We start from the raw sequence: 23,894 nt of genomic DNA on the forward strand, positions 1-23,894 counted from the left end.
AATACATTTGTGCCCATTTATCTTCTGTTTTTTGGTTTTAAAGTAAGAAGAAATGCCACCTGGGTGCTTGCTGTCAAGCTACCAGCTGGTCCAGAAAAGTAGACACTTGGATTCCCTTTCCCTTGATGTCATTTTGTCGTTTTTTTTGTTTTTTCCTAAGTCAGGATCAGTGCACAAAACAACCAGTAGCCACCTCAGAGGATTAATTAATTATTGGATTGGTTTTTGATCTTCTTGTAATGCCTAAAGTTTAGAAGCAAATTATGCAAAAGTCCCCGCAGCAAGTTAATTAAGCATGACACTTTGAATAAGTGATCAGCTTGACTCTAAATTGTGCTCACACAAAGTGCCTGAAACATGTGTAAATAAAAGTTAGAGGCTTTGCAGGTTACTTGTTCAATATTACATGTAATAAGTGCAAAGACATACGCCTCATGTAGTTATCTGACCTAATTTTAAGTCTTTAAATCTCAGGTGACGGCATTCAGTTGGATGATGAAATTCTTCTTCTTCTTCTTTTTTTTTTTTCATTTTGTCTGAGGATTAAAATTAATGAATGAGGGACTTTCAGGTCCCTTGATTTTAAGAAAATGCTCAAAATATGTGAAGCTGTCCTAGAAATGAGTAAATTTGTCGTCTTATTGTCAGTTAAAGTAACCTCTGATCTTTTCCCCCAACTGTAACGTTTCTAATCGCTCTGTATTTCTGATTGGTCCATTACTTCTGGACAGCTACATATGCACGTCACTTTGGTGTAGCACCAACTGCATCCCTGTGACTCACTGTATCCCCTGTATGTGTGACAGAGTGCTGGGACCAGGACCCCCATCGCAGACCCAATTTCAGTTCCATCCTGGCCCAGCTGATGGCCTTGGAGCAGCAGGTGAAGGAAGAGATGCCGCAGGATTCGTTCCACTCCTTGCAGGAGGACTGGAAACTGGAGATCCAGGACATGTTTGATGAACTCCGGGCTAAAGAGAAGGTAAGAGGCCCTCAACTCTGAATCACTAAGCCATGCCCTTGCCAGGGCTAGCTTCTGATTTAGAAAATGTCATTTTAAATAATAACAACTTGATGGTACTGATATTAAAATGAAGTCATCCACAAAGCCCACTCCTGACATTTAACTGAACATGTTTCATTAACCACATGATCCGGGTTAATGTTCATGTTGACATTTCTGTGCAGTTTTTTCTTTTAATGTGTTTCGTTGATTTATTATGGTTCAACACACCATCAGCTGGAGATTTATTCTGGCTCTGAATTGGTCTTTTGGGGGCAGTAAGTTTGTTACTTCACTCAGTGAGTTTAAATACTTGGAGTCAACCAGCCAAAGGAATGGACACTGCAAAAGTGGGATGAAAAAGAGAGAGCAGGCAGGGTGGAGTGGGTGGAGACGAGTGTCAGCAGTGATTTGTGACAAAGGGATGGCAGCAAGAGTGAAAAAGAAGGTTTACAACGTGGTAGTGAGACCCGCTGTGGCATGTGGCACTGACAAAACGACAGGAGCGAGAGCTGGAGGTGGCTGGTTGAAGATGTTGACGATCAAGATGTTGATGACCAGAAGGGACAAGATTAGAAAGAAGTACATCAGACGGACAGCTCACGTTGAGATGGTTTGGAAATGTGCAGAGGAGAGATAGTGGATATACTCCACAATGAATGTTGAAGGGTGGAGCTGTCAGGCCTACAGTTGTTTATGACAACAGGATTATAGTGGGATTTTTGGTTTTTAAGCACAGCCTCATCATAGGTGGGCTTTTCATCCCCTCTGCTTGAGCAGATCCCACAGCTCAGGACAACCAAAGTCCTCAACAATATTGTATGTTTCAGGGGTTTCTGGAAAAGCACCCTAACTCTAAGAGCCACAGCAGCTGAGGTGTCTTGCCAGTCTTTGTTATTCTCCCTTATTTCTGTGGCCTGGGGGTCACCGAGCCCCTCTAGCCGTGTTCTTAGCAGCACAGTATTTAACAGAGTATTTAGTGTAGTATCCCAGGAGGAGAAACCCATCAAATAAAATGTCAAAGAGCAGCTGTGAGTCATCATGCATAATAATAGCTTTCACTGCTACCAATTTTCTCAGAATTTTGTTTCATTAAACTGTAAATTTGCATAACCTCAGTCACACACACGAGACCTGCTGATATTAATTCACTTCTAAATACTTTCTTTCACTTGCCTTTCGCCCTCCATCAGGAGCTGCGATGCCGTGAAGAGGAGCTAAAGCGAGCAGCTCTGGAGCAGAAATCTCACGAAGAGTTCCTGCGGCAGCGTGAGCAACAGCTGGCCCAGTGGGAGCAGGATGTGTTCGAGCGTGAGCTCAGCCTCCTCATCCTCCACTTGAACCAGAACCAGGAGAAACCTAATGTCAAGAAGAGGAAGGGCACCTTCAAAAAGCACAAACTCAAGTCCAAGAACGGCGAGAAGATCAGCATGCCCCAAGGTGCGTCGGCTTATATCCGTCTATCCATCTTATCTACCTTTGATTTGTTCTGTCAGAGATCAGACTCGATTTCTTGGTCAGTCTCAACAAGCAAAAAATAACAACAGTCCAAAAAAACACATGCAAGAGAGCAGTGAGAAGGAAGTGAGGGAGAGTTTTTGTGGCACGACTGGTATTTTTGTAGCACGGCTCCTTGGAAAATTGCTATCAGGGCTGAACTCATGTAAAGATTGACATTTTGAAAGAGAAGCTGCAGACAGGTGCAGTTTTGCGCTATTATAAAAAAGTTTGTCATTTTTAAATCTTTTTTTCAGCAGCTCCCCTCCCCATCTAAAAATAAATAAATAATTTAAAGGTGGATCACAGGTCTGACTTGCTGATATCTACTCTGACCAGGATTCACTTTGCCCTCCTCTTTTTCTTCTCTTACTCACCTGACTGCCGTTTCTTGTCCTGAGCTATCACAAAGTCACACAGTCTGCAGCAGTTCACATCAAGTGTTTCAAAGCATGTATTTTGGGCTGAGCAAGCATGCATAAATGCGCGCTGTGTATGTGTGTGTTGTGGTTAGGCCTTTCCCAGCAGCAGCAGGGCGGTGATGTGGTGGTAGTGGTGGGGGGTTGATGAGAGGGGAGAGTGAGCCAACCACGCCTCGACACTTCCTGTCCATGGACAGACTGCTGGCTGGCCTCTCTCACTTTCTTGCTCTCACTCTGTGCCTCTCTCTCCCTCTTTCTTTTTAAGCATACCTTCCTCACCCATTTTGTCTTGTTCCTTTTCCTCTTTAGCTCCCTGGCCACTGGTTTTATTTTCCTTCTTACAGTATGTGCCTGAATCCCTTTCTCTTTTTTTCCCCTTTTCCCACCAATATTATTATTGTCTTTTTCTCCATCCTATATTAAACTTGCACTTTATACCCTGCAGTAACATATATATTGTGGGCTTTTTGGAGGGGGTTCAGTAGCTGGAACATACTTATGTGTCCTTTTTGGGATATTTTTTTCCCCACATACACACATATTCAAAAATATCTGAGAAAGTAAAGCATGGGATACTTTGTAACTGTGTTAAAACACAAAAGTAAGACATCTAAATCATAACATTTCAGAAATATACAATCTTAACATAAAATCTTCACTAAGGAAGACTCGTTAAGCTTTGCATATATGGCCTTTTAACAGATAGGCTGCCTTAGCAAGTTGAGCACTAGCAAGATTGGTGACTGATTTGCAATAATTTAGATGAATGTGAAATTTTTGGGATAGTAACAGTGTAAATAATTTGTCCTGCTTTTAACATATACACCTATCTTCCATGTCTATCGACTGCATAACAGTTACTCTGCATAAAATCACTACTTTTGCTAACTAGCTAAAGCTAGCTGCCTCATGTGCTAAATTAGCTAGCTAGTTTAACCTCTATTAGCATAGCAACATGCACTAGCAAACTTTAGCAAACAGTAGCAGTTCCTTTCTGACACCACATGTAGGTCTTTCATTAATTTTACAGTTTATCTGTAGAATAGAATAGTGTTAATTGGCCTGCAGGCCTTTCTGAGTAATATCAGTGTTGTAGTTAAACACGGACTTTAATCAACATGCCATTATCAGCCATTGCCACTAGTAGCTTCCTTAATGCTTGATACATGGAAAGAGTAAGGTCTTTCGTGAGTCCTCCAATTATGTATCTGCCTATATCAAAGCTCATCAGTGAGATTTTAAAAATAAAAATCCTGTTTGTGTTCTGCAGAGAGATTTTGATTATGAGCCATAATGTTGTAAGCACCCAAAGTAGACTTGATGTGAGCTGCGAGACTGTGATACCATATATGCCCCTGTAAAAACCACAGGTCTCTACGATATCAACCTTGTTTTTTTTCTCTCTCGAAAAAACTACTCTACCCACAATCCTAAATCAAAAAAGCAATGCCCCTGATTGGTGGAGGCGTAACCATGGAAACGTTTAAACTGCAAATATTAGGTTGCTTAGTGAGTGGGAAAAATTCAGAAAGTGTGAGAACAGTGATTGCAGTCTCAAACAAAGCACTGTACCATATCAGTAACAAAGCTTTACACACACCACAAACTGCAAAGTGTATTAAAAGCTGTTATACAAAACTAATGAAAAGGACTCAGTTCAAGAGGGTTGGAAGTTATTTGCTGTGGAATTTGGGATTTGCTGTGGGTTGCAGTGGGATGAATAGTTCCTTCACTTTAAAAACTATTTCAACAGTCTTGTGCCTTTTCCATTTTTGACCTTTTCTTTTTTATTAATTTTTTATCTAGATCAAATGTTTTTATGGTCACGAGTCCTTTCATTGCTGGTTGGCTTGGTTCAACGCTGAAAACTTCAAATTGATGTGTTATCACTTGGAATTATTATGACAGTAATAACTGCAAAGAACACATGAGGAGTACTAGGATAAATACAATTGCATTTGAAAGAACGTGGGGGAAATGCCATGTTGGGGCTCATATTAGTGCACAAATCGGCTGTGGAAGGTGTGACAGCTAAAGTCTGCTTCAGTTCCTGCGTTTTATAGATATGTAATGAAATACTGCTATCACAATTTGTGTAACACTCGATTTCTACAAAAGCAAACTCTTGGCTTCTTTAGAGAAATAAGGAAGCTAAAAAAAATGTTGCAACCTCAAAAACAGCTGACATTTCTTGACTTTATGAATGTCTTACATCCTGTTGTGTGTCTTTCAGATTTCATACATAAAATTACGGTGCAGGCATCCCCAGGCCTGGAGAAAAGGCGGAACTCTCCCGATTTGGGTTCGGGCTCCTCACCTTCCTTTGGACCGCGGTTCCGCGCTATCCAGTGTGAGTGCAGTCGTTTTTACGTACATATATATCGAGTGTATGTGGAGGCGTTTCTCAACGCGCTGAGAAAAGCAAAAGAATAACGTCTCTCACCATCTTGCATGCACACACAGACTCTGTTGCGACATTACTCGTCTCCATTTCCAAATTTACTCCTTTTATGTGCTCTCAACCACCCACTCATCTTTTTGTCTTCCCATTTCCCTGTGGGCCCCAGCTCCCTTTCTCTCTCTCCCCCTCACTGCTCTGTCTCTCTCACACACACCCTTTTCCCTTTTCAATAGTGTGTTCCAGTCCAAATATTATCTGACTTCCTTTCAGCAGCTCAGCACTTCTCAGCAGCTTTTTTTTTTTTCCGCCGCTGCCCTGCTCTGCTCCCCTGCTGATTGCAGTTACATCAGTGCTGCAGTGGGGGGAGCTATTCAGCTATGTTTTCCAGGCACTTAAGCGTCTACAGTTTTTATATGCATGTAGTGGCTACAGTGCGGTTTACTGAATTAAAAATAAGCAGGGAGGAATTCACTGCTCCAGGAGAAAAGGGTTGCAGCAGCGGCAGAGATCTACATTGCTCGCCTGCTTGTCGGCTTCTTAGACAAACGCCCGAGATTTTTCCCTTCGGAGGGAAATTGTAGCCAGCAGGTCACGGGGCGTTTTAATACAACCCAAAAGGAAATTTTGTGGTGTAGCAACAGGCAATAAAAGAGACTTCACAAAACAATTACCACCGCGGGTTAACATAAAAGCACAAATTGCAGTGAAACATTTATCTATAAAGTGGTTAGTCAATCTAAAACATCTGCCAGCTTCATTTATTCATTAAGTAGCGGGCTGGTTTTCTTTACTTCCTAATGACTCTGCTTAATGGCAGTCACTAAGCCATGAGTGTGCCTGTCATTAAAATGTGTTTAGTGGATATTTATGCTTGCCCTCTCGGTAGCAAGCAGTGATTTATTGCAAGGGCCTCCTGTACTGATTTGTCTAGAGAACTGCCAAATTGATTTGCATTAGTCCACAGAGCTAGATTCCACTGTGCCATATTTTTACTGAATAGATATGTTGAAAATTAAACTGCCTCTTATTTTTAGAGAGTTTTTGAACTCTGAGATTGTAATAGTTTGTGTTTTTAGCATCTCAGTAGGTTGGCTGTGTCATGTGTGTTGGCAGCTTATGGATACTGCTGTCATCATTTATTTATTTATTTTTTCTATCTGCGGGGGCAGGATTAGATTTGGTTCTATTAGTCCTTTTCCTTCTTCCAGTTCCAGTACCTGAGGTACAGCAGGCTAAATTTGGACTTTTAATTGATGATCTAAATGCTACAGAGCGTGGGAATCGCCGCCACGCTGTCGTTTGCGCAAAATCAAAACATTGATAGAAGCCAGGTTAATAAGGAAAAAGCATGAAGATGATTGTGCTGGCTGTGTTGCAGCAGCCCTGTAGCCTGTAACCAGCTAACGTTTGTTACAATAGCATCCAGTCAGGATCACACTGACGCCTTTCAGAAGCTTCTTAAAATCCCAAAGCATTTAAAATGTGCAACGTAGCAAAGGTTAAATATACTGTAACAATAAAACATTTTCATCTTCCAACATCTACCCGAGGCAGACGTCGTTGCCTCTGCGATCGCCATTCCCTGTGTTTTCCTCCCAAGCTGGAAAAAGGCAAAGAGCCTTTTCGGTCATATGTAGAGATGTGTCCTTTTAAAAGGCAGCTGCTCACTATTCTGATGAGTTCCTGATGTCCACAATTTTACTTTCACACCTAAAACCACCTCTATTTCTGAATATTCCGTTATCAACTCGGTGTCACAATGTCACCAACTTGTGTTGAAAGCAATGTATCATTTACTTTTACATCTAGGCTCCGAAGCACTGCAGAAATGTGTGCAAAAACCATAAAAGGCTTACCTTTTTGGCCTTTTTGTTTGTTAAATAAAAATATATCAGTGTGGAGGAGTGTGTGGATTTTTTTTAATACGTTAACAAAATATATTTCCTGTCAGAACAACAGTAGAAGCATTTCTCTTAATTTTTTTCACTGTTAATAGAAAGATTTGATCAGCGTGGGGCAGAGGAGAAAACCTGTGAGCTTTACAAAATGATGAGAAAATATATTCTATGAAAGCATGTTGATATTAATAGAGGCACACTGAAAAAGGAAAAGAGTTCAGAGAGGAAAAGGCTGGGAATGGGGAGCCACAGTGTGATCTTTATAAAATCGTAACGCCAGCACTATCATCTGCCTCCTGTGCTTGCTTTGAAAACATAGTGCTGGAGAGTGACGGGCAGTAACGTGCATCAGCCAGGCCTCTGCCGCAGTACAGGCCAAAGGACATAATACAGCATGTCCAATCAGAGAGCATATTTACTTTTCCCATTTCTGAAGCTGAAATGAAATGGCAGCGCAAAACACTGGGGATAAAAACAGAACCACAACTCAATGGAATAAACTGACAGCTTCAAAGTTTTCACCTTGACATGTGCAGTATGTAACTGTGGTGCCCATTCCACTTATAGCTCTTCTGGCTTGTTGGGTGTTGACATGCTGAGAAGGATCCTCGAGGCCTTAGGAAGGGTGTGATGGAGTCCATATGTGTTGTGACAGTAGAGCCCAGGCTGGCTGAAAGTTCACGCGCTGTTCGCACACTTTGTGTTAGCAGCACGAGCCCGCTGGTGTGCCGCCAGTGTCTGGCAGGTGCAGTGCCAGCTTTAATCAGAAGTTTGCATTGGAGCTCACCCCCCAGATAACTTTGGCACCTTTTTTCACACTTTCTGCCCTGTGACTGTTCGGCTGTTATTGTGGTATAGGCTGTGGTCACATGATCGGTTTTAAAGTCCGCTGGAGCTTAAACTTTCATTTAAATTCAAGTTTCATGAATTGTAGCTCTAAAGTCAACTGTGTTAGAGATGATCGTACTCACCCGATTAGAACGCAACTAAGCTGATAATAAACGAGCTCATACTGATTGTATTCTCTCCCCTCTTCTCTGCAGTACCCAGTGACAACAGCAGGACTTTCGGTCTCAGCCCAGTCCGGCCCTCCCTGGATACCTCTTCTCATAAACAAGTCAACGGAGACCTCAGGTTGAGCCCTCATTGGAGGCCACAGAGCCCCAAAAGTCCCAAAAGTCCTAAAGTCCTGCGCCTTAGTCCCCAGGAAAGCAGGTACGGCAGAATTGCTTATTCCTTCTGTGTGTATGGATTTGATATGCTTAACCATCACCATGCTTAAGTTGAAATCTTTCCTGTTTTCAGCTTGTCGATGAGAGCTAAGCTCCTGAAGGCAGACAGCAATGAGAATGGAGACTCCAAGGATGACTTTGAGGAGTACCGACCCGTCACGCCAACCCCTACACCTGCTCAGAATGGTATCCACTGCCCTTCACCACCAGCTTTACCACCTTATCTTCCACTTAGCCTCCTTTCTAATTCTCTCTGCCATGACCGTGAATTATGAATCGAAGCTAAATGAATTATAAATACATTGAGTATTCCTCTTCTTCTATTTTGGGCTCTCCTTGTGTCTTTTTAAAACCTTTCTTTTTCCGCAGGCTCATCGGTGAAGGATAGCCCGTGGCCTCCTCTGTCTCAAGGAGACTCGGGCAGTGAGGAAGGGAGTTCTTCCCCAGCTAGCTCTCCAAGGCCTGAGAGGGGGCCTCTCGGTGGCCTGATTAACAGCACCCACCGAGCCCTGCTGGGCAGCGGCTCCCTGCTTGCCTCCATAGGACTTGGTCGCTGCCTGGATATTCCCCCAAGAGTGCCACCTCGAACTCACCCACCTTGCTTAGAGGGCCGCAGCCTCTCTGAACTTGAGATTTCTCATCCTAGGCCCCTCATTTCAGACCCTCCAGTAGTGGACGATCTCATCACCTTCTCCACCTCGGAGCCGCTCCCCAGACCCCTGTTGGATTTAGCGCTGCAATACCAAGAACTAAAGCCTTTACCCCTGACACCGCCTCCACCAAACCCCCGCGAGAGGAGCAGCCACCGGACGCCACACAGTCCGCAGAGTCCCAGCAGTGCCTCCATGCAGCACGACAGGACCAGCCCAGGGGAGTGGACCCCCACTTACAGTTCCAGTAACGGGGAGCTGAGCAGTGACTCCTGGGAACACAGAGCTGACAGGAGGAGGAGGTCCAGCCAAGGCCTGCACGCTTCTCAGCTAGGTTGGTCCGAGTTTGTTTTACACAGGCAACCCCATCAGAAAATAAAGTTAAAAAAAAAAGAAGATGTTTTTATTACTGTGAGACAGAAAGTACAGAATGAACAAAACTGGATTAAAGGAGACCTGCTATATGCATTCTTGATTTGACTAGAGCTGTATGATTCACAGATCAAAACAGTCCTTATGACACTTAATATATAATTATATTTATCAATGTTATTTATATTTATCTTGTTTCGTATGCCGTCTTTTAGCTCCTCTCCCTTTAAGCCCCCCTTGCTTTTATCTGTTTTCTTCTGATTGGCTTGCCTTCAAAACAAAAGGCTTGAGTAGCCGGTGGGAAAGGGACCACTTGTCTAATATTGCATTAGTCCCCTTTTGCTTCAAAAATTGGCAAAGAACTGCGATGCTCTGTGTATTCTGACACCTTTCTATCTACAATGAACTTCTTCTGCAATCTGAGCTACAGCAGCTCATCTGTTGCATTGGACCACATCTGTGTCAGTGAGCCTTGGCTGCTTGTAACCAAGTCTCTGGTTCACCACTGTTCCTTCCTTGGACCACTTTTCATAGACACTGACCACCACAGATTGAGAACAGCCCACAAGAGCTGCAGTTTTGGAAGATGCTCTGACTCAGTCGTCCAACCATTACAGTTTGGTGCTTGTCAGACTCGCTCAAATCCTTACCCTTGCATACTTTTCTGTCTCTGACACATCAACTTTGAAATCAGAATGTTCACTTGCTCTCTAACATATCCAACCCACTAACAGCTGCCATGACGAAGAGATAATCCGTGTTATTCACTTCACCTGTCACTGGTCATAATTAGGGATGGGTATCGTTTAGGTTTTATCCGATATCGGTGCCAAACCGGTACTTTTGAAACGGTGCCGGTGTTTAAACTGTGCTCGAACCGGTGCTTAAAGAATGGAGAACATAAACTTTGTCCAAAAACCTCTTATGTTTTTATTTTTAACAGTCTCTTTTTTCCTGCAAAATGATAACCAAGTTAGCCTTTTCTGTTGATACAAGATACCTCCTTTGGTTGGAACCGGTGCTTAAACAATGGAAAACACAAACTTTGTCCAAAAACCTCTCCTGTTTAGCTGTTTTCTTTTCTTTTTTTGTAAAAAGATAACAATGTTAGCCTTTTCTGCAGCTATGGGGCATAAATGGTATCACTCTTGGCTGGAAGCAGTGCTTAAACAATGGAAAAAACACAAACTTTGTCCAAAAACCTCTCATGTTTAGCTGTTTCCCTCTTTTTCTTTGGTCATTTTAGCCTTTTTGGCCAGGGTGCAGGGAGTATCTGCCATCAAACAAGAAGGCAGACGCATGTAACTACGACGGTGTTTGCTAGTTCACCTTACATGCATTAATTTAATAATGTGGTTAGCCTACTCAACATAAATTACACAGGAACAACATTAAACTACTCACCCAGAGAAGAATGGCTGCTGCTGCCATCATCATCCTCATCATTTCTGCTACACTGGCAGGGCTAGGGGCCAGGACTCTCCTCTTCGGGTTCTTGGGGGATGTTGCTAACTCCGGGTCCGATAACAGGCACCACACACCCGCAGTAGATGCGCTCGGTGTGAGGTCTTGCAGCAAGCTATCAAATGCGGTGCATTTCTCGGCTTTTAAAGAAACGCTATGCGTCGCCAGGTGTTTCATCAGATTCGAGGAGTTACCTCCTTTGCACAGTATCACCTTAAAGCACTTGTTGCAGGCTGCTGAGTTTGCATCTTTTGCTGTGAAGTACAGCCAGACATTGATCGCTTCGCCTTGGGCATTTTTAATCTGTAGCTCTGCTCTAAAAGAACGTACGTACCTGGGCCCGCCTACTATCCTCGGAAAGGTAAAATGATTGGCTAGAATCCAAAGTGTATGACATCTCAGGGAAAAAAAAGCACAGAAATAAAGCATAAATAAAGCTTTTCGGTCTGATTACTACCGTGAAATCGGTACCCATCCCTAGTCATAATGTTATACATATTCAGAAAATACAGAAAAGCATAATTGGTCTTCTTTAAGTTGCTTTTCAATAAGAAGAGATAACTTGGAAGAACTGAACGTAATTTATTGGGAGAGAGAAATTAATTATTTGGCAATTAGACTCCGATGACCCATCATGGCAGAATAGAATCCCAGGAGTGATAGGATTTAGGACAGGACCCCCCGGAGTCTAGACACTGATGGTGGTGAAGATGAAGACTGAGGCTTAAGCAGAGCTCTGGCCGAGGTTTCTGAGGTGGAGATGGGGAGGAGACAGTCTGAAAGGGAGGATGACCAAGAGCACAGATTTAAACCAGGCTGATTGGTTCCAAGAAGGCAGGCGAGAAGATGATTGGACTCGAGTAATGATGTCAGTAATCAGATGGACAGTGTGGGAAAGTGTTAGACATGTAAACAGAAAAGTAGCCGAACACATTATGTGATTACTCCCATATTGACCTTACGTTAAAGCTTCATTATGGGTCATGTAGGAAGCAAATTGCATCTTGTACATATTTTTGCTTGATAAAAGTGCAGTTTTTAAAGCAGTGTCGTCTCCAGATTGGTAAAATAATTTGTTTGTTGTTTTAATTTAGCTGTATAATTCATCTGCATTCCTCAGAGTGTGTCTACAGGACAGCCTGCAATTCTGATCCAGCCTTTGCCTTGAATAATGTACCGCCTCAGCATTACAATGTTCCCTCACAGTTCCTTAGAATTATTGTGCCTTTTTATTTTTTCTTTAGCAAGATCTTTCTGGCACAACAGAGGCTTCAGTGCTGTATGAGCTTTTTCATTTACATCAAAGCTTTTTCTTCTGCCTATTTGCATATCTCAGGTAACAGCTGGCCCTTCATCCTTCACTGCTAATACTTGCGAAGCAAAGCTACCGTCCAGTCCTCTCTTGTTGCCCACCCCTTTCCAAGACAGACAGTTTTCTTTAGATGAATGGGAAACATGAGGCATCACAGCTGAGGTCGCAGCACATTCAAAATTCCCACTAATCTATTCTTGACCTCACTGGCTCGGGTAGATTGGGAATTTGGCTGAAGTTCAGCATCGCTTCTCAGGCTTGGCCAGTAGTGCCGGTAGTTAGCATTAGTATCCTTCATTATGAAACGTGTCGTGGTTTGTGTTTAAATGAATTCTTTGTGTTTAATCAGCGTTTTAATTTTACAGTTTTGTTTTATCCCTCCGAAGGCTAATATGCATCAGAAACACATTGACACACTTCAGATCTGTAATGACGGAGGCATGAGCATTGGTTGTTCTGTGAGCGAGTGGGCTTCAGGAAGGCTTTAAGAGTGCCCCTGGGTAACATTTCACACTCTATATATGGTCCGATTGAGTCACAAAGCCTTGGATTCTCCACAGAGAGGTTTTTTTCCCCAGCTCTACCCGCAGGTACTGAGCAGACGAGCCTCGCCTGCTCCGTTGCTAACAGCCATGATCTCCCGAAACATGTGCGCCCGTTATATCCGGCTAAAAAGCCACACATAATTAAACAGCGAGTGTTTTAGCTAAACATCTTATTATGTTTATTGGCTGTAATGACTCAGGCTCAGATGCATAGACACACTGCCACAAGGTTATTGGCGGAGAATGTGCATGTGAAAGAGACAAATTCAGAGGATTCCTTCCTCTGCTTTTTTCTTTACTTTTGTTCCTGCTCTCATGTGACTCTTGATTGCTCTTTTCTTGTCAGCTGAATAGCTTAGCAGCCTTGGAGAGTTGCTGTTGATGTAAATAATGCCATTTGGCAGACACATCACATTTGGAACTAGCAAATGTTCATTCAGACTGATTTATACTGAGTTTAATGTTCCTGTCGGTACTAATTTACACTCTCTGCTTGCCATTGTTGCTGCTTTGTCAAAGAGCTACATTGTACTATGTTATACTTAATTTAAACTAATTGCATCAGCATTCTGTGCTGGTAATTGTTCCATTTCTTCTTGGAACAGTAATGTACCGATTTCATATTACTGTTTGGATCACTTTCATCACACACGGTTTGGCAGAGTTTGGTTGGAGAGGAGTGTTTGAGAGCGCACTGGGGCAGTTCTGCAGTACTCTGAGAGTCATTTGCAGATTAACAATTAAACTTTTCTACCAAGACAGTTGAAGACAAAATGATGAAGATGTTTAATATGTTGAATATGAAGCCTTTTTCTCATATTGTGTATTTGTGAAAAGGTTAAGCCATTAAGGAGAGTACAGCTCCGCATGAGGAAATGGCAACTTCCTCAATTCACTAACGCTCATGATGTCAGCAGGGTCATCTTAAGTTAGGGCCTCTGTCCAACGGGGTCCAAAAGGTTTTTAGTTTTGCCATCTCTTCTGAAAAATCAGAGCTTTCAGAGAGATTTGCAACAATATTTTTTCAGTTGAGACACTGGTTGCTACGATACTGAGTATCCACAGAGGTAATGTCAAAATCCTTCTTGAAGTGGGTCTTGCTACTGATTGTTTCTTAACTGGTAGACCTACAGTGAACAAAATGTTCCTCCAAGCATTAACTTCTGCTCACTTGTTGTTCAGCACTTGTACAAACAGTGAAGGAAGTGTGTTGTTGGTTGGGGTCCACTGGGACAGTAATGAGCACAGTGTTGTACTGACTGCTTATGAACTCTGAATGACGAATCGTCGCCAGCAGCTTGCTGTGCACATGGAATTTTTAGCACCTTGTCAAAATGTTGTACTCCAGTTGCAAACAGTTGAAATTGCACACCCCACCACATTATATTCACCTTACATATACTTGACAAAAAACAGTGTTTTGAAATGTTTCCAGTGTTTTTCGGACAGATACTGTCTTTCAGTGCCTCGTTAATGTTTTTCTTTCCTTTTATGTGCTTTTCAGTTTTAGACCTGCCTTTGTGCCAAGACACACAGGACTTTGATGACAAGGCTCTCCACCCCAACCCTGCGCTCTGGAGCCCCAAAACACGCCGCCTGGAGGTCAGCGTCATTCCTCGGCCCCGCCCATCTCCCATCCGCCCCCGCATCGACCCTTGGAGCTTTATCTCAGCAGGTGGTGGAAACTCAGGTGGTGGGCGCAGCCCACACCGCTCAGAAAGCAACTTACTGAGCTATCAGCCGTCACCCACCAACCCCTTCACCAACTGTGACCCTTTCCCCTCTCCTGACTGCGACCCCTTTGCCCTCAAGGCTGATCCGTCAAGTGGTTCGGATGGTGCCTCACCCTTTGACCCCTTCTCAGCTCCCTTTCCCACATCGCGTTCTGCCCCATGTTCTGCCAACGGCTCTCCCACGCTGCCCTCGTTCCGTATAGCACCCATTAACTCAGCTGACTCGGCCCTTATTGACTTTGGCTGCGGGGCCTGCAACAAGCCTCTGGATGGCACCAAAGAGAGGGCTCACCCCCGCAGGATACTGGGGCTCAAGCCATTCAAGTCCCCGACGCAACTCAAAGACGACAGGTTCTGAATCCAGCCTTGCCCCGACAAGGGGTTTATTCTCAATGATATGAGCCTGGATTTGATTGCAGGAGCACAGTCCAGGACCGTTTCCACTACTATGTCCTACTTCGGAACAAGGATTCGGATGTTATATAAAAAATAAAAAAAAACATGCACACTCATGACTCAACCTACCAAGGGAGGTTTTCCCCTTTGGGAGCACCAATCATCACAGGTCTTATTTATACACCAGCCTGCTGCTTTGGAAACCAGAAAGCCAGTGAAAGGTGGTACAATGAATTGTGGGATAGCTGCCTGTGAACCAATAGCTGGTGCCCATTTCATTCTCTCTCTTTTTTCCTCTGTTTCTCTATCCCTTTGAAGGAGCAGGATACAGATCACTAGCCCCATCTTCAGATTCTATCAGACTGCTCATATCAACTGCTTTCATCTCCCCTTACCTTTGAAGCATTGTGACAATGCAGAGGTGGATAAGGCGACTTGCACAGCTTCATCTGCCTCTACCTCTCTGCAGACTGAACGCCTTCAGGACAATGGAAAATTGGAGTGCCTTATTTCGTGAAGTGTTTTTAATATATATCTTTTCAAGGCTCTTTGAATGGTTAATCTGGTGTGTAGGGAAGATGCTACGAATCTGGCTTAAATTTGCAAATCAGCTTAGCATTGCAGTGTAAGAAAAATATCGTCTGCATGTATGTCTAGACTCATTGTTCAAGGAAAGCTTACTGTTTTTTTTTTAAACTGCGTCTGCGTGTTGCATTATGGGAGAAAGCACTCTGAGTGGATACTAGGTCGCTCAAGAAATCCGAGATGAAACCGTGACCCAGGCATTCCACTTGGAAGCAGATAACATTCCAGTCACATTCTGTGGGAAATGCCAGGAATTGGCAGATTCATTCAGGCTGGCAGGCAACACAGCACAGGAAACAAGACAGGGGTGCCCTCCGCATTCCCGTCATATGCCAAAGAATGCCACTGTGACTGTGTAAGTCCTGGGACGAAGGCTGTTTGCAAATGCATTGTTTTTACCTCCTCAAAGTGCCAGAACAGAACAACACAGAGCAAACTGACACAATCACACAGAGTATTTGAACATATGGTTCTCAGATTTTGTTAGAAATACTGTCTAATCACCGCCACCTATAAGAGGTTCAACAAAGTACTTTAAAAGTGTTTTAAAGTACTTTACAAAAAAAGTCTGCTTAATTTGTAGGCGTTATCAGTCTCACAACCCATGATTCTGAGTTTCTTCATGTACCAAAATTTAATGTCTGAGTAAATATGAGCCAGATGCTTCATTTTCCCCCCTCCCTAGAGAGTTACATGTGAAGATTGAAACCATCCTTATTATCATTCATTCGCAAAGCAGATTGCTTAACATGGAACAATATGGAAAAGTTAGTCCAAGGAAAACATTCCAGAGATCTGTGAAGGCCACACAAAAAGCATTTTCTGTTTTATCCCTCTGCAGTGACGTCTGGTCACTCAGTGGTTGTTAACCTACCAGCTGATGACTTAAGAAGAACTTGGTGCTTTTCCAGTCGAATTTAATGCTGATTGACACTTAAAGTTCTAGATGGACTTGTTACCTTTGACAGGAGCAATTTTGTTTTTGCTTAGTTTACCTGGCTTCATGGATTCCACACTGAAATGAAAGTGCTACTGATGTTCTCATCTAACTCTCCAGAATATCTGCTAAAGTTTCTTGATCGGCAATGTCCAATATTCCCTGGCTCAGCAGATGTTTTTAGCGTTGTGAGAACAGCAGCGTCCCTCCAATTTAATGGTTTTTGTTTTGGTAAAAAAAAAAATAACAAAAAAAATAACAGGAATACAGGGAGAACCTCACTGTACAGATGTGGCAACATCATGTTTTTAGCCTCAGCACACCAGAATGCACTACAGCAATAACTTTCTCATGGTTCATTATCATTACATTACATTCTACACCTATCAGCCACAACATTAAAGCCTCAGAGAGGGAAAGTGAATAAGACTGACAATATTTTTAAATTGCTATTTTCTGCTGTAAAATGTGTGGATTTTTTTGACACGTATCACCTGCCTTAGCATTGTTTCAGACCAAGAACCCTCTTCTCAAAAATCGAAGGCTCTGATTTGGACTCGGATCAAAACCCGCATTAGCAAAATGGACCGCAACAATCCTGAACAACCCACCAGCCCCAAACGATCCACTGCTAACTTCCCAGCGCATGCAAACGTGCATGTTTCTGCATGCACTCTTGAAAGCAATCGGAAGCACTACCCAGTATTAGGTGGTTTTAATGTTGTGGTATATAAGTGTACATGCTAAATGTAACATGTTCACACTTTCTCAGGGATTAGTTTATTTTCTAAAATCATCCCGAGGAATGTAGTGGTGTGAGACAGGTTGTGGGAAAATTGCAGCAACAAAATAGCTCCAGACTACCAATGCACAACAGCTTTTGAGGGTGTGTTTTTGCTTTTTTTAAATTGACAGTCAGCTCAAGCACTGGTTCAACATAACTAAACCAGTGCAGGGGAAGCACCTGAGAGACCCACCTACCTAGCACAAACTCTGAGCCTGTTAACGATGGCTTTACTCTAACATTTCAAGTACAAATGCTGATTCGCTTCATCGCTGTCACCGTGTCATTGGAGGACAATAACAGCTTTGTTCTGTCGAAGAGTGAAAACCTTGTCTCCAAAGGGAAAAGCTTTGTGATTAGCCTAATAATCCCACTGACGTACAGAGGAAGCTGATAGTGATAATTAGCCTCTCGATAAGAGCAGGGAGCATAACAAAGCGCTGAGATATTTGGTTAATTAATTTGCCCCGACATTAGAAAAATGCCCCGCATATCGAGTTGCGCCCCGCTCCGGCTTATGTGTAGATTTAAGCTGCGCACTATCACATGCATAAAGTTTCAAAGACAGGTTGAGCCGCCTTTTCTGTCTTCCATTTCTTTGTCTCTCTGTTGCCACTGGCTACAGCTCCTGACCGGACTTCATCTTCGCTGTCAAAGCTCAATTTTTTTATTTTTTGCATCTTAACCCCTGAGGTGATTTGGGAGATAGTTCTGCTCCTTTCATTTTGTTCTGCCTTCACTGCTTTCGTATCTGGAAAGTTTTTCTTGCGGGCAGTTTTGTCCTGACAGCAGAGCGTTCAGTTCAGTCACAGCCAGGTTTCTATGCAGCTAGAAGAGATGGCATTTGTTCTAGGACAGAGTCCATTTGCAGGAGAGTGCTCATTTTACCAAGGCATTATGGTTTGAAATTGAAAGGTGTATTGTCTTCTTCTTTGGCCCAATAACGTGTACGTGTGTCCTCTACTGTGTATACCAGCTATAGCCAGCTTGTAAAGATCTCATTTTTAATTCTTTGAATGTGCTAGCTGCTAACGTGTGGGTGTCTTCTATACTATATTTGATAGCAGATTTTTTTAGATTGAGTGAACAGCCTCCTGTCACAGAGATGTGGCAAAATGCACAAGTGCACATTTTAACTCTTCTGCAATTTGAAATTAGATGGAGGTAGTCATATCAGGAATTTTAAAAAAGGAAAAAGGGAAATAAGACCTAGTTCAGAACGCTGCCTACTGTCATGCCTCCGCACATCTGGCAACTGCTGCGGAAAGTGGGCGTAAATGTCAAATTGTCTGATTAGGAAATAAAAAGAAAATAGTCGTACCAACCCCTTGGATTATGAATCGGTTAAGAAGGATATGAGTGCTGTTAGACAAGGTGACAAAGGCTTCTTTTAAATCCTTGAGCCTGATTTTAACGAGGCTGCAGTTTGTCATGTAGATGACTGTGTAGTTGGTATGTACCTGGAGGGTTACAAAGTTCCACTGCAGTGAACACTCGAGTAAAAGCGATTACATACAGACCACCACCATTCCAAATCTGACATGTTTACCCAAGCAGTGTTTGACAGCGTGCTTGTCGTGATGTCAACCTGTTCTCCAATTGAACAACTCACCTGCCACCACCTGGACGTGGACATGAGTATAGAAAATAGTTTATCCTTCGGCAGCGTTCCCCACCTTTCTCCGCTCTCTTGTCCTCCCCACCGACATTTTAAAGACATGACAAGTGACGAGTTATTGCCTTGTCTGTTCACGTCGACACGCAATGTCACGACAGCTATCTTCTGATAGTAATTACACTTGGGTAGCTGTTATTGTCAACAGATGCTCTGCGAGCCCCCACACTATAAAAAAAAGAAAAGCATGAAGGAAATCGAGATGATTGAAACGTCTGGCAGGTTATTTCTGTCATAAATTGTCCGTGTGTGAAGTATCCACTTCAACCTGCCAGTCACGTCATGTCTGCACGTTCTCTGGGAGCCAGACTTTAATTTTCTCTCAGCCCCGATGATGACAAGAACAATTTGGCCTTCTCCATCAAGTGTGTGTGTGTGTACAGTGACATAAAATATTATTTTCAATAACTGCAGTGCTTTACACAAATGATTACATTATTACCTGGGACACAATGTTTTTACTCCTGCTCGTAATTTCTCGAGGTGGTTAGAAGCCTTTGTGGTAATGAATTATTTAGGCTGCAATTGGATTGTTATTCATAGACAAAATACTCCTACTTCAGTTCATAATGTGTAATCTGAAAGATGTACAGTCAGCTCGCTGAGGGGATAAAAGGGACACATTTTAGGAAGCCTTTTGTGGACAAAGACATCCGATTCTCGGTTTTGGCTGTCAGATTTAGAAACCAGAGCTGCCATTTATCTGCTGGAGCTGACAGCCAGCACTCCAATACTAAAGTCTTGATGAGTTGATTGTGATGCTCTGCGCTTTCAGGCATCGCCCCATCCGTCATTGCAAATCACTGCCCCGAGTACAAACTGACAGGGAGAAAGGAACTGAAATCTCTAAAGGCGAGCCCTATATCTGGCCACCAGTGAGCTGCTTTGAGCCGCTCGGTGGCAGCGAGCAGACGAGAGTCTATGATCTTCATTCAGAGTTCAAGCTCAGACCATTACCCCTAATCATTGAATGGCAACTGGCTATTACATGAATGAAATCTAATGAGATGGCACCGTGGAGAACCCCTAAGGCCCTGACCCTCATCAAGCCAAGAGGCCACCTGTGAGTGGTGGTGTTGTTTTAAAATTTTAAAGGTGAAAAATCAGAGCCATTAACCAGATTAAAAAAAGAAAACAAAACCCTTTGTGAAAGAGGAACAGTAGAATGTGCTGTTTTTGTGTTTGTTCAGGTTACACTTGCACTCACAGGTTTAATTTGGCTGCTTTGTGAGCAGCAGATGTGTTTACATGCATACTTATTATCTGATTTACCTTGATTAAACCATTGATTCAGCTGTAGCAGTAATCATGCAAAGACTTCCATGGGACTAATGCTATTCAGGGAGACCGAGACACCTGTAATAGCTTTATAAATAATAGTGCCAGGTGCTAATATATTTGTCATCTTTAAGGCAAAATTAGGAAACCAGAAAATCCCTAAATTAGTTATAGTCAAATATATTGTGCAAGAGGTTATAAAGTAAAAAAGTAAAACCACTAAAAAGCACTTGATAAAATGATCTGGCAAACCTTAACATATTGCAGAAATGACAGAAGTGATTCAACTCGAGTTTGAAAAGAAATAAAAGTGCTTTTTTGTGTTTGTTGCTCCTGCTCAGCTCGGAAAAAACAAAAAGCTGCCAACAAAACAAAAACAAAAAGCTGCTGAAATGATTAATTTCTGAATGTAAGTTATTTTACTTTTTAATTTTCAATAGTTTTATCTGCTCAGTCTTCATTTTGATAAGACTGTGAGCTCAGCTAGGTGGAGCCTGATAACACAGATGGTTAAACAAACTAAATAGCAGCCTATTTAGCCGTCAGTAGCTAATAGCTAACGCTAACCTTTGGCATGAAGCAAATCACCCAAGCAGTCTGCGGAATAAACTCTCTTTTTTGGTCACTCTTTAGGACATATTAACTGATATTGTCTTTACTTGTGTTCCTTCTTTTTGTCTTTTTATGACTAGTGTGTGACAGTGAGGGAAATGCTGAGTGTTATTAATGCACTTTGTTCTAGTTAAAGTAAGAAAGCTAAATGGAGAATATGGGAGCTTTGTTTTGTTTTGTTTTCTGGCATGAAAAAGAAACTCATTTAACAGTCTGAAGGCTTGAATTGAAATGATTACGTACAGTGGCAGAGAACACTGTTCGACTTGAAGAAAGTCAGGAAGTCCAGTGAAGAATTGCTGCAGCTGCGGTTAAAGTATGTTTTCTCTCCTTCATGGTTACCAGGCAAATTGGAGAATGGTTCAATAAGGCCGGATGGAAAAAAACTACGGCTGAACGTGTGTTGTATTTGCTTTATTGATGAAATTTTACCTTGGCAGGTCAGTAGAGCACACTCTGAAACAACAAAATAGATGGCCTGCCATTTCAGCGGCTTTCACTCCATTTACCTTTGCTGCTTTTGCTTGTTTGTGTTCAATTAAGTGGATGTTACAAATATGCCTGGTTTTCACCCTTGTTTAGTTGTCCCCCAGCTAGCTGTCAGTGACAGACACGCATTATTGCTCGATCTGGCTCATATTAAATCGAAACACCTGCCTGGGCCTTTGTTTGGCCTTAATAGGCCGAGACAGAATGATCAAATATGATCTTTCATCAACTGTACTGGTGTGGCACATCCCAATAGGGACAGGAACAAAAGCTGTGTCTGTGACAGGCGCCGCCAGGTGTGTAAGCTAACGCTCAGGCTCTGAAACTGTGAATATTATTCCTAATTCTTTTTAGCCTGTGCATCCAAGGTCACCATCTGCTGTCCCTTTTTCAGTAACAACAAAAAGCCAGTGAATAGGAGAAATGAAAGAAAGACCAGTTCACGTTCAAGACCTCAGTGATGGCTCCTGGAGAAAGCTGCCGCTCAGTGCAGAAAGTAAACACAGACTTTATCTATGAGGTTATAAAGTCCAAGGCCCACATACTCATGCCTTCCCTCTACTCAACAGCAAACAACAGCCCTGCGGTTGTGATTGTTGTTCCGTCTTGCTATTGACACACAATTACCTCGTGATCTTCCTCAGACAGGAGCCGCGCAACCTGTAAATTATGCTTCTGTGCTGCTTGTGAGTTGGTTAAGTAAACAGTCCCTCTTAAATATAGAAAGTGTGAATTGATTTATGGCCTTCTCTGTAACATTTGCTGATATTTTTGGGATCTTTCTTAGTCATGTGATCTCTTACTGTATATCTGGATTCATGGGGGTAGTCCTACAGGTAAAGCCCCTTAAATGTCACCTTTTCCCCATCATGCATTCATTAAGGACAGCTAAGCATAAATCATTTCAAGATGCGCAGTAGCGTGAATGTTAAAGTTGAGCACTAGCTAGAGGTGATATCAACTGATGGGTCGAGTCGGTTCCAGTGAACTGATGTTTGCTCACGGATGTTTGCAGGTTTAGCAGAGCACTGACACGTTTAGTGACAAAGACGTCTTCATTTTTAAAAAAATCAATATTAACGGATATATAGGTGACTAAACTGGCGAGGCTTAACCTGATTAACGTCTCCTTAGACAGATATAAGACGGTAAAGTCTTTTACTAAGGCTCGAGGGTATTTAACAGTAGGTGGTCTCTTTCAAGTGCTCATGGTTGGGCTTAAATGGCTGAACTCTAAACGATCCAGAGAGGCAATTTGAAACGGTTTGGATGGTACAAATCCCCATGACTCAGTGGTCAAATCTCTCCCACTCACAGCTTCACAGTACTGTGAAAAAGACTTTGCATTCTGACAGTTTCCTGCCAGCCAGCTGAGGACATTGACAAAATTTATATATATATATATATATATATATATATATATAGGGGGGTTAATGTGGATATTTATAAATGGCCATCTTTTTACACACTGGATTAAAACTATTTCATTCTCAAGATGGTCAGGGACACAGTCCACGTTAGGATGATGGATTGATTGCTTCATATGAACAAAGCATTTTCTAGGTTTTCACTGGAGTATTTAAGATGTATGGGTGCTTCACATGAGACAGATCAATGTTACGTTCCCGTTCACCAAGTTGGCCAAATCTGCACGAAACTGATTTTTCTGCAAGCCCTAGTACTTTGTCTGTGTTACTGAAAAGCCTTGAGAAATGTGCCTGTTAGAGCTCGATTTCCTTTTCCTTATGTACATTGCAGCAAAATCTTACACTTAAATTGCAGCCGAATGTCCCCTTGGGGCACCCATACTGAATTTTTATGTGCATAAAACTGCTAGATGGAGAGGAAATGTTTGTAAGTACCTTAAGGTAGCAGACAAGCTCAACCACCTCTCTGCCTTTGTATCTATTTGCTATTTTTGTAATTGGATTAATTTCCATGTCTATTGTGTGTTTTATTACAACCTAGGCGATGTGATAACACAACTGTTGCATTGCCCTGGCAGTCATTTTTACATCTCTCTCAAAACTCTCTGCTCCTGCGAGTTAGAGGTTTTGCAGTCCTTGGGCTTTGAAAATTCATTCTTGTTGCATTTTTGTGAAATCTCGCACTGGGCTGGGCCTAATCAACTGTTTTTATTGTGCACAAGAGGATTATTTCTGTATACAGTTATGTGAAAATGTTTTTATTTCTCTTGACTATTAAAATGGGTTTTAACCTGTGGAGAAAAACAAAGGAAAAAAAGCTCAAAAAGACATAAGACCAAATAAAATGTAACACTCGTGATGTGTTTGTGGTGTTTTTCATGTCAAAGGACAGACAAAGAGAACTTGATGAGAGAAAAACATGATTGTTGTTCAGACATCCAGGTGAAATCGTGGACGATGTTTGAACTTGAGTGATTTTTCTTGTGCAATTATATTTGGTGTTCTTTCTCTTCACTGCCTGGATGCCATTTAGGAGTGTTTGAACCTTTCTTTCCTCTAGCTCTTTGTGAACAAAGAACAATAGTAAAAAACCTGGTGACAGGCGCGCACACTTATAATCTTAAATGATCAGTAATGGTGTGTGATGGCAACCAGATCTGTAGTGTCACATTTAAATCACGT

General features: G+C 42.4%; 1 protein-coding gene across 1 annotated transcript in view; it reads left to right on the forward strand.

Annotated features, from left to right (window-relative positions):
- LOC309702871 (mitogen-activated protein kinase kinase kinase 11) overlaps window positions 1–23,569 on the forward strand; it is a 52,413-nt gene extending 28,844 nt beyond the window's left edge. Inside the window, exons 4-10 of the mRNA XM_082527498.1 lie at window positions 807–982; window positions 2,197–2,443; window positions 5,156–5,272; window positions 8,265–8,436; window positions 8,527–8,639; window positions 8,823–9,437; window positions 14,301–23,569. Of these exons, the coding sequence (XP_082383624.1) occupies window positions 807–982; window positions 2,197–2,443; window positions 5,156–5,272; window positions 8,265–8,436; window positions 8,527–8,639; window positions 8,823–9,437; window positions 14,301–14,887 (2,027 nt within the window). The 3' untranslated portion in view covers window positions 14,888–23,569. The remainder of the gene's footprint in view (window positions 1–806; window positions 983–2,196; window positions 2,444–5,155; window positions 5,273–8,264; window positions 8,437–8,526; window positions 8,640–8,822; window positions 9,438–14,300) is intronic.
- Window positions 23,570–23,894: the final 325 nt, after the last annotated feature.

The sequence above is a fragment of the Aulonocara stuartgranti genome (assembly GCF_965226115.1).
Source record: "Aulonocara stuartgranti genome assembly, chromosome: 3".
Taxonomy (NCBI): Eukaryota; Metazoa; Chordata; class Actinopteri; order Cichliformes; family Cichlidae; genus Aulonocara; species Aulonocara stuartgranti.